Raw genomic sequence first — 10907 nt, 5'->3', positions numbered from 1 at the left:
GCGGCGGATCGGCGAACCACTAATAAAAGTCCTTGTAATACGAGCGGGGAGCTCTGTCCTTGATGAGCCCTTTGTGATTTAAGATACCATGGCCCTGGGATCAGCTGATCCTCGTCCACATCCCTGGGTGACGGCTGCGATGTAAAGGCCCCCCCCACCCCCACCCCCCCCGCTCTATCCGTTGTCCATTTCCGTTCACTCTCCCGAACGGCGGCCGTTTATATGGCGCAGGACGCAGAATCCTCCGGTAGGAGAACAGACGGCCGCGCCGGCGGGACGGCGGGGAGACGTCCTTTGTTGTTGTAATTTTTTGCAGCTGTGACGGAAGGAAAATCCATTTTTGGGAAATGATTGTTTTTTGACTTTATAGGTTTCGGTACTTCGGCGAATGAGCTCAGACATAGGACCTACAAAATTCCGTTGATTATGGAAACAACTTAATTTTTCTTATTGATTAAAAAAAAAAAAAAATCGTTAAACATCTCAAAACAGAAGGGATCGGGAGCTCCCAAGTTATTTGAGCCGCGTTTCTTATGTGTGCCGTCCAAAAGTGTTTGGGCCTGGGCCTTAATTATTCTAATTACTGAGCCTTTTACGGTCTGTCCTGAGTACCGTGAGAGTCTTTGCTTTTTTTGTAGAAGGTGCTGGACAGAGACCAAACCACGCTGGGCTGGATCTGGATGAGATGGCGGCGCCCCGGCGGCGCTCTGGCGGCGCCCCGGCGGCGCTCTGGCGGCGCCCCGGCGGCGCTCCGGCTCAAGAGCTCCCTGTACCCCGGTCCGGGCCGAGCTGATCCGATTCTCAGTCAGCCCAACCCAGCGGTGACCCCCATCGCCTCCAGTGGGAGACCCCACCCGGCTACACGTCGGTGCTGATACTGCAGCTGCGTGTGAACATGTCCCTCATGGTGACAGAGCGGGAGAGGTTGTGCTTGCGGTAATTGGACAAGTTGACAGGCACCGGCAGGTCGAGGTCCTGCTGCTGGACGCTGCGGTAGCTGATCCGGTCTCCCCCATTCCTCAGCCCCTCCGGCTGGTGGTGGATCTGGGGCGGCGGGGGCTGGAGGTAGAAGGGCAGCTCGTAGTGCGTGCAGGACGGACAGAAGGTCTGCGACCGCGTCAGTTTCCGGGCCAGCGGAGGGGTGGAAAAGAGTGCGGGGCCATTCGGGACGGACGAGGCGGCGGCCGTGGCCGCCACAATGTTGTGGTTGGAGTGGACGGGCGGGAGGCGGGATGTGACGGCAAAGTCGGGCTCCTCCTCCTCGGACTCTGACTCCTCCTTCTTACAGCAGTAGTACTGGATCAGCGGGAGGGGGAGAAAGGTGGTGGGGCGGAGGGTTAAGGAGTAGGGTGGAGGCGTGTGGAGTCGGGTGGAGGGGTGGGAGAAAGTGCAGGGCAATGGAGGGGCACGAGGTTGAGGAGAGGGAAAAGAAGAAGAGAGAAAATAGAGAGGAGGGAGTGAGAACGATAAGATAGAATGATGTCAACAAAGAGAGAGAGGACAATTGTTATGTCACAATTCAATCATTGATGTGTTTCGCGATATTAAATTGAAGTTACGGGTGTTATATCTCACATCAGATCATAGCAGCACGGGTAACAACTAGTTCTTCATACAAATACAATATTGACGCGTTCTAGTCAAACTGCGGAAATCGCGAGTGTCATCCGTGTCCTGTAAATTGCATCTAAAAGTGTAATCCCTCCACTTTTCTTGCCACCGGCGCAAAGTAACCCACCGAGTGAAACTCTCACATTTCCGCCCGGTTCTCTCGCTCGGCTTTATTCCCTCCTTCAGTATCATTTACGTAAAACCCCCCCGCCACAAAAACAAGTAGTGCACGACTCACAGTGACTTTTAAAGTATCGAGAACTAAAGGAGTGTGATGCTTGAACGGCTGCACAGAAGGACAGCGAAGTGTAGAAGAACAACTAATAAATGCACGGCAGTGAGAGATGTTGGAAATGAGTCGGCCATCCATCAAGTTTTTTTTTAACTTATTTCAGACGGCAAGGGGCCCGTATGGTTCATGCATCTAGTAATTTATCCTCCTTTTTTTTTATGATGCCAGAACATGCAGTCCCCCACCCTTTGCAGACAGCTGCTGTCTTTCAGCCAACCCTTGTCCAGAAATTATTAGATTCCTTTGCCTTATCTTCAGAAACATGAAGTTGCCACATTATCAGTTTCAATTCCAGACCTTTATGTTTCTCTTGCTGTTCTATCTTTTTAGAAAGCACAGTCTGCGCTATTACAACAAATTCCTGCAAACCTTCCCGCACCTCACTGGAACGGAATCAACCATTTTTAGTCAAAGTCAGTGTTTGGTTTGTACTCATCTTTGATATGAGGAGACAACTTCAGAATATCACCTTGCTGACACAATACATAGAAGTGAAAAAAAAAAAAAGGTACAAATAAAAATAAAAAAAGAATTTGTTGTGCGCGGGAGTCGTCGGCGGGCACGACGGGTTCGTAGGCGGGGGAATCCCAAGTGGGGTCTTCCCTGGTACCATTGGTCTTCCCCCTCGGACGACTTTCCGCTGGAGCAGTCACGAGACGATACCCTGCGCGTGGCCTTTGAGAGGGAAGTTAAAATCAATGACGCATTGATGCGCCCAGACGCCGTGCTCACTCACCCATACTTTTTGGTCATTAGGGTTGGATGGAGTGAGCCGTGACACTCAGTCAGGGGAGGAAATCACCCAGTTGTCGGTCCCGAAGCCTGGAAAAACATTTCCACCATAACCTGATGGCCGGTCACCTCGGACACAATAAAACACTATAGCAGATAATGCCATGCTTCTATTGGCCAGGCATTTGGGCAGATATACGCAAATGGTGCGACGCGTGTCCGAGTGCCAATCGGTCAACCCTCTGGCTACCACCAGAGCTCCGTTGAGGCCCCTCCACCTAGTCGAGGTCACGTTGGAAAGACGGGATATCATCGAGCCGTTAGACCGTAGTGCTCGCAGGTATCGTTTCGTGTTAGTCCTAGTGGATTATGCAACCCGAAAGCCGAAGCAGTTTCGGGTCTTCTCCCGAATTGGGATTCCAAAGGAAATCCCGACCAACCAGGGCACTCAATTTGGACAAGCGTTAACCACCCCCAGACTGATGGCCTGCTGGAGCGCTTTAATAAAACACTGAAAAACAGGATTCAGAAGTTCATCCCGACGACAGCCGTAATTGGGACAAGTGGTTGGGCCCTGGGTTCCCGGGTGTGACGGACCTAATTAAAGAAAACTGGGAGAAAGGGCCTTGCAAGTAGCAGCAAGAACCAGATACAGTATATTGACCTGAGAGCAAAGTTAGACGTGTTGGGGCAGCTGTCACCGGGGAATGAGCTCAGACAATTTGCACCGGGAGACAAGGTGTTAGTATTGCTCCCTACGTCCAGCTCTAAATTGCTCGCAAAGTGGAAAGGGCCTTTTGTGGTCACGATTGGAGAGAGGTGGATTATGAGGTCGAACGGTCTGACAGACAGGGGGCGACACACATTTATCACCTGAACCTCTGAAAAAGAATGGAGGGAGGGGGCATCCACGGCTCCGGCCACTGCAATCAATGAACGGGATGAATGGGGGGCGGAGGCTCCAAAGGCAGCCGATAGTACCGCGGCCCTGTTAAGTGACCATCTCTCTCCAGAGCGTGGATGTGGTCGCGTGGATGTGGTCGCGCTTCAGCGCCGCTATTCTGAAGTTTTTTCCTCCCTGCCAGGTCTCACTTCCCTCCTAAACCACCATGTGGAGACGACCCCGGGGGTGAAGGTGTGCTCTCGGCTGTATCCCCTGCCCGAACATAAACGTAAGATAGCACAGGCGGAATTAGAGGCGACGCTGGATATGGAGGTGATAGAGGAGGAGTCTATGAGTGACTGGTCTAGCCCCATCATGCTGGTGGGTAAGTCCGATGGGTCAATCCGGTTCGGCATAGACTACTGAAAGGTGAACACGGTGTCAAAGTTCGACGCCTACCCGATGCTCCAGGTCGACGAACTTCTCAACCTGTTAGGTGCAGCTCGGTTTTTCATGACACTGGATTTAAGCGGCGTATGCAGCATGTGGGCACAGTGCTTGTGTCCCTGAGGAGGGCTGGGCTCACCGCCAACCCAACTAGGTGTGCCAGGGGGGCGGAGGGAGGTACGGTATCTGGGGTACCACTTGAGAGAAGGCCTGGTCCGACCCCATCTTGATAAAACTGTTGCAGTTGCGAAGGTACTGAGACCCAAGCCCAGGAAGGAGGTGAAGCAGTTCTTGGGGCTGGTCGGCTACTATAGGAGGTTTGTAGCAGACTTTTCAGTGCTAACCAGCCCCTTGTCTGATTGAACTCGACAGGGTGCTCCAGATCCGGTCCAGTGGTAGGGGAAGTGCCAGCAGGTGTCTGTGAAGGTAAAGTCAGCTCTCTGTGGGAAGCCAGTGCTGTTTAACCCAAACCTCTCTCTCCCGTTGTGTCTGCAGACCAACACGTCGGAGAGAGGGCTGGGCGCGATCTTGTCCCAGGAGGAGGAGGGCACGGACCGGCCAGTGCTGTACCTCAGCCGGAAGCTTTCCGAGCGGGAGTCGAGGTACACTGCGGTCGAGAAGGAGTGTCTGCCGATCAAGGGGGCCATCCCCTTCCTCAGTTATTACCTCCTTGGGGGCACCATGCCCTGCTGCAGTGGCTCCACTGCATGAAGGACACCGTCACGCGTTGGGCGGTGCGGGTATGTGGCGGACCAAGGGGCGTGGTTAAGGCTGAGCTTCCTTACCTGCAACCACCCAGCTGTCCCGAATTAGTGCTCGAGCGGCGCTGGTTGGTCAGATTCGCGGCAGGAAGTTTTCTCAATGTTTGTCTGTCTTGCAGAGGGGGATCGGCGCACGGGGCTCGTCAGCCGGCCAGAAGCCAGTGAAGCGTCATTCCTCCTGCGCCCAGACTGATTATTATTATTATTATTATTATTGTTTATTATTTATCGTCTTGGCCAGCGAGCCTTTCTGTTCCCGTCCTTAATAAAACAATCACGCCCCAGTGCCAGAAAGACTCAGTCTCCCTCTCTAAACCTAAACCCGTACCAGCGGGTAGAGACTCCCACACATAAATTCCAACATTTTTTTACTTTTTAACAGTATGTCCAAACAGGCTGACCCATATGAACAGCCTATCAGCCGCAACCTTGCCCAGCTGGACACCGTTTCTGCAGAATAATTGTCATCACAAGACCTAACTCTGAGTAATTATTAATTAATGAAATTTTGGTCTGAGATATGAGTTGTGAGGGAAAAAAAGGTTCAAAGGAATAGTTCTCTAAACTCCAACACTTAGGACATAAGAGAAAATGCTGATGAAAGCCTAGTTCTCAAACATGCTTACATCTCTGAAACAAAGTGCATTAGAACTGACATTGTGAGGGCAGACATTTTTATCCGTTGTACCTCAGGCATCCATGAACACACTAGTTGTAGTTGTGAAATGGCGAACAAAGTTATGATGACGTGCACTGATTTAATGATGATAATCTGTTTTATACACACACATAGTCAGTTTAGGCAGTAGACAACTGCTACGGTTGGAAAATGTAGAAAAAAAAAAGAATTGTGTACAGGCCTAACGAGTGGGAAAAGTGTGCAATTCCAGCAAAAAAAAGAACAAGCGTCGGGGGTGTTGCCCTTACCTGCAGCCTACAGTAGCACAGTACTGCGATGATACACAGTAAGATAACTGTCGCTAGAATTCCACCTGTGATGACCACTGTCCCGGCTGTCATTCGAAGGCCTCTCCATCAACACCCTGCGGAGGAGAGGAAGGAAGGAGGAAGAAAACACAGTCAGCAGGGAGATAGATGGACAGACAGACAGACAGACAGACAGACAGACAGACAGGCAGACAGACAGATAGATAAATAGATCGATAGATAGATAGATAGATAGATAGATAGATAGATAGATAGATAGATAGTTAGATAGATAGATAGATAGATAGATAGATCGACTGATAGATTGATAGACAGACAGACAGACAGACAGACAGACAGACAGACAGACAGATAGATAGATAGATAGATGGGGATGGTAGCTCAGGAGGTAGAGCTGGTCGTCCAGTAATCTAAAGGTTGCTGGTTTGATCCAATGCAGAAGAACAGAGCAAAAGTGGAGGGAGAGACGAGATGGAGCGTTGCTTTCATTAAGTGGATTATAAGTGTGTGTCATCTCAGTGGCGCTTATTGAATTATCCACCAGTTAGGAGACATGTAATATAATCAACCTACAAGTGCTGCTCATAATATAGACTGCTGTCAGATTAGGAGACACAGGGACAAGGAGAGAGAGGGAGACAGAGCGAGGTCAAGAATGAGAGAGCGAGGGAGAGAGACATGGAGACGGACGCAGAGAGAGACAGAAATTGGGATTTGGGGGACGTGTTGGGGTAAGAGGGAGGAGGACGAAGGATCCGCACGGCGAGGGAAAAGGATGACGGGGTGGGCGTGGCAAAAAAAAAATGTGAGGAAAAAAGCAGATGGAGGAGGGAACAGCGGGAGTGTGGACAGGGAGCGATGGAAATATGGTGGCGGACGGAGCGGAAGACGATGCTGATAAGGGAGGGTGGAGATTGGATGACACAGAAGGAGGCCTGGTGGAGGGGGAGAGAAAGGAGACTTGAGATGAAAGTGAAAAGAGCGGTTCGGTGGAAGTTGAAATGAGGTGAGGGTGTTATGTAAAAGAGAAAAGATGGCGATAAGCACAAATGGAGGGGAGATGCAAATGATTTTCAGCGACACCGAGCAAATTGAAAGCAAGTGAGGAGGAAACAAAGGGAAAAGGAGAGAGAGAAGAAGGCGGGGTTTGGGAGGGATCGCGACCTCTACGGCATCAATCAGCCGGAGGAATCCTATTGGGCGGCCTGCGACCCCTGACCTCAGCTCCACGGCCACAGCAGCGACAAATGGAGAGGCTGGCCCAGGGAGACCTTCGTCAGCACCAATTTAGGTTATTTGTCCATGAGCTTATTTCATTTAGACAAAAGAAAAACACCGAAAATATATACAGAAAAAAAAAAAAATTTACTCTCAATCATCAATATAAATATCTTAGAGGGTTCGAAAAAAACAACAAAATCATATTATTTTGGTAGGATCACAAAAGTTGAGCCTATACGGTAGGACCCTCTTATTATAGCATTAGCATTACTAAAAGGAAATTGAATTCAGTAATATTAGATAAACAGAGGGAAGCCATAGAGATTCACATATTAAATACATGTAAATGCTATATTAACAATTTCATTATATCATTCCTCTGTACATTTTTTATTAGCTTAATGAATTATATCTGTGTTTACACTATTTCATTTGCATATTGTTTAAAACATTTTAAAATCCTATTCTCTGGACCCAGGAATTAAAGCGCTCCCGCCTTGGGTGCGGGTCAGAATTCTTTCCGTGAAGTGCACGGTCTGTTCGGTGAAAGGTTTGAAATACTGAATATCAGCATTTATCATAAAATCCATTTGCAGCTCCCTCCGTGCTCTGTGATATAACAATAATAATAACAAAACAAAAATCAATAAAAAGCTAATGCGACACCCAAATTCACATGAAATAGTCGGTCGGGGGGGTTGGGTCGGGGGTCGACCCCCGCCCCGGAAGGCTTCTTATGTGTCTGTCTTGTGTTGCAGTGAGGGGTCCACGGCAGGGATCGGGCGGGAAAACCCACGATCGGAGACGGTAGGCGTCTGATGAACTAATTGTGAATAAAAGCCGCCGTGCCGGCATCGCTTCACCTGCAACCTGCGTCTCTCCGAGTCCTTGCCCGAAGGCTGCATAGCAAGCCTGCTACAGTTTCCTCATACAGTATGCAGTACATACACACAATATACAGCAAGAAAAGATTTGTATTTGCCGTGAATGGGTTGCTTATTGGCCGCAATGTGAATTGCAATGCAACAAATGCATGAATTATGCATGGCAGCGGTGGCGCTGGCTCCAAAATAATAATAAAGGTGGGGGAAAAAAAAGACAATTCGTCAGGCTCTCTAATTGCCGTTGAGCTGCTGAGAATGACGGGACCTGCTACGGTCATGGGCCAAAAAAGCCGAACCCTAACGTCATGGGACAATAAGTTTGCTCGGTATCTAATAAGGAAACTTTACTGACGGTACCGTCAGGAAAGTGTTGACTACGCTGGAGCAAAGCATTCTGTCTATAAGACACTGCTATTTAAAGACTGGAACAATTCTGCCTCAAACTCAAAAAACGCCAACCCAGTAAGAGACCCGTTACTATTACAATTGGCCTGGATGGCACAGACGTTGACTATTGTCCACTCATTAAATCCCATCTCAAAGCATCAGACGACCACGGCGTCACATTGCATTGCGAAATAATTGCCTGAAACCAAAAATAGGCCAGTCAGCTTGTTGCTAGGCTATGACTCAACCGCGAGAGCAATTATCTGTAACAAGCACAGGAGTACGGAGCCTCTCGGTCCAGATGTAACAGACCTAAGCTGTGACACAGAAATACGGAACAAACCCAAAATATGAGCGATAATTTCGCATCGATGTCTGCGAGGAAAACCAAAAAAAAACTCTCACTCACCGACTCAAAAATCGCTCAAAAATCACAACAAAAAAATTATCAAACTGTACAAATTATGAAAAAAAAATCTTGTCACAGAGACTCAAAATAAAGCCTAGGTAACGGTTTATTTGTCTATTTGTGCAAATTCTGAAATAGACATTCAGGTGTGTGCTGTCGAACCACCTGAGTGACAGCTTGAAGGTTTTTGACCCCAAAACGCCTCAAAGTAAAAGCGCGTTGAATTCCCCTGTGGAGCGGCCGGCGCCTCTATGAAGTTAGCATGGATCGGACTGTCTGTGCTTATCCGAGCTGTCTGCAGACGCCATCAAATATCCTCGTCCTCCCCGTTCTGCCTCCAGGTTGAAATGGAGCTGGACTTTAATTCAATCAGCCGGACAAGCGGTGCAGAATGCTGATCAATACGGAGATTGAGCGCCAGCGGAAAGGTGCGGCCGGAAATGAAAAAATAAGGGAAATTCATTTAAAAGAAATTTGAATCTGAGCTTTGTAACTGTTTAAAAAAAAAAAGATTTGCTGTTGTGAAAAAAAAAAGAAATAGAAGATTATGGCCTTGGAATTGCAATTTAGGTCTTTAAATGTTTTATTTATTTATTATTATTATTTTTTTATATGAGATCTTAAACACTCGGCAGTCGATTTTTTCAACACGTTTATAGGACGTATTTTTATTAGTATTAGTATTATTATTAGTATTATTATTAACAAATATTTTCAAGATCGAATAAATCCCTCCCTTTTATTTACCCAGCGCTGGAGCCCACCCAGCTTTACAAGCGGCATGAAGCTGTAACTTCAATTGTGCCGTCACAGGTTCATCACGGGGTGACACGCACAAGGTCACACCCTTCACTCCGCTGTTGTTTCTGGAGGTTGTATTGTATTTAGAGGTTGTATTTTTATTTTGTGTATGCAAACTTGCAAAATTGCCTATTTCTTGTCAGAATATGAATTGTTGATATGATGCTGTTTGGTGTTTATTGTTCATTTTTAGTTTTATAATATATTGTAATTTTTTTTCTTGTCTATTGTTTATTTAAGGTTAATTGTTGTAAAATCTTTGGTGTATTATATACCCTCAAATGTTCTTAATTTGTATTTTTTATTTTTATATATTATATATTTTTTATCTATCTGTCCTGTGTGGTATTGAATTGCTCTCCAAGTGTTTTCACAGGTTTCCCCCCTGGTTTCCAACCTTCTCACCTCAAATTTGTGGTCAGCACGGTAGAAAGAAAAATTGGCTGGGTAACAATATTCCAGTTCAAACATTTGTCTATATAGTTTCTCTATATATATTATGTTTTACATTAAAACTTCGAAAATAAAATCACACGACAATAAATATACTTTATAACATTGTTTATAAATCCTATTATCCTACAATAACTGTATTGAGCTTTCTCCATTCTGTCACCTCCAACCACAAAGCAATAGCACGCACGCACGAACGCACACACACATTTTATTCCTGTCCTCCCTCTCTTGTAGTGCTGCCTTACAAGTCCAGAAAGTAGGTTTTGGAATAAATTGGAACACTTGAATGAAACATGACAGAGGCAGTGATAAAAAAAAAAAGAGAGCACACACACACACACACACACACACGCACACGCACACACGCACAGTACACACTGATGGTGCTAGTGGTACTAACTAACGCGCTCAGACACTAAATGGCCGCGGTGCGATCAGACAAGGCAGAGATCACAGCAGAGGTCTTGCTGGGAGTAATGTCTGCTGGCGGCTCAGCGCTCGTACGCCGGGGATCCGAGTCAGGCACAGGAGACGCAAACACGCCTCAAGAACAATGAAGACGCTCTTACAAGTTCACCTGTCACGGAGACGCCTGCCGCACACATCATCCCAGACAAACAGCCTCCCGCACACGGCTTCCCTCATGCCCGTGTGCACACACACACACACACACAGACACACACACACACACACACACACACACACACACACTCAAGTACACTCGGATACAGACCCGGACACGGCTGAGGACAAGCGTGCGTTCTTATTTTAAGGGCATGAAGAACGTTACTTATTTAAACTGCCTCGATTTATTTCCCCAGTGCGACGGTTCCTGCCTTGCACTCTCCGATTGACCACGCCCATTTTTCGACTCCCGCAGCTCCCACGCAGGCTTCTCCGCTGTCATATGAGATAACCGGGAACTTTTCCGAGGACACAATACGTGTTGATTTCGATTGGACGAGCATCTCCAGCTTGGCCTAACAGCGCCTACCCACTGTACATTCATCCCTTTTTTTGTTTTTGTTTATACATGTACACCTGGAAATTTGTGGTGGGATACGTTAGGTCTAGG

General features: G+C 47.5%; 1 protein-coding gene across 1 annotated transcript; it reads right to left on the bottom strand.

Moving 5' to 3' along the window:
* Window positions 1-858: 858 nt before the first annotated feature.
* LOC307242808 (protein FAM163B-like) lies at window positions 859-5746 on the bottom strand (the record flags this gene model as incomplete). The annotated part of the gene is made up of 2 exons (XM_080017390.1): window positions 859-1296; window positions 5654-5746. The coding sequence occupies 2 exons, from the start codon at window positions 5744-5746 to the stop codon at window positions 859-861; spliced, it is 531 nt and encodes a 176-aa protein (XP_079873516.1).
* Window positions 5747-10907: the final 5161 nt, after the last annotated feature.

The sequence above is a fragment of the Zeus faber genome, assembly GCF_960531495.2.
Source record: "Zeus faber genome assembly, chromosome: 17".
Classification (NCBI taxonomy): Eukaryota; Metazoa; Chordata; class Actinopteri; order Zeiformes; family Zeidae; genus Zeus; species Zeus faber.
Note: the sequence above shows the minus strand (reverse complement) of the source record. Positions and strands in the feature narration are given on the sequence as shown.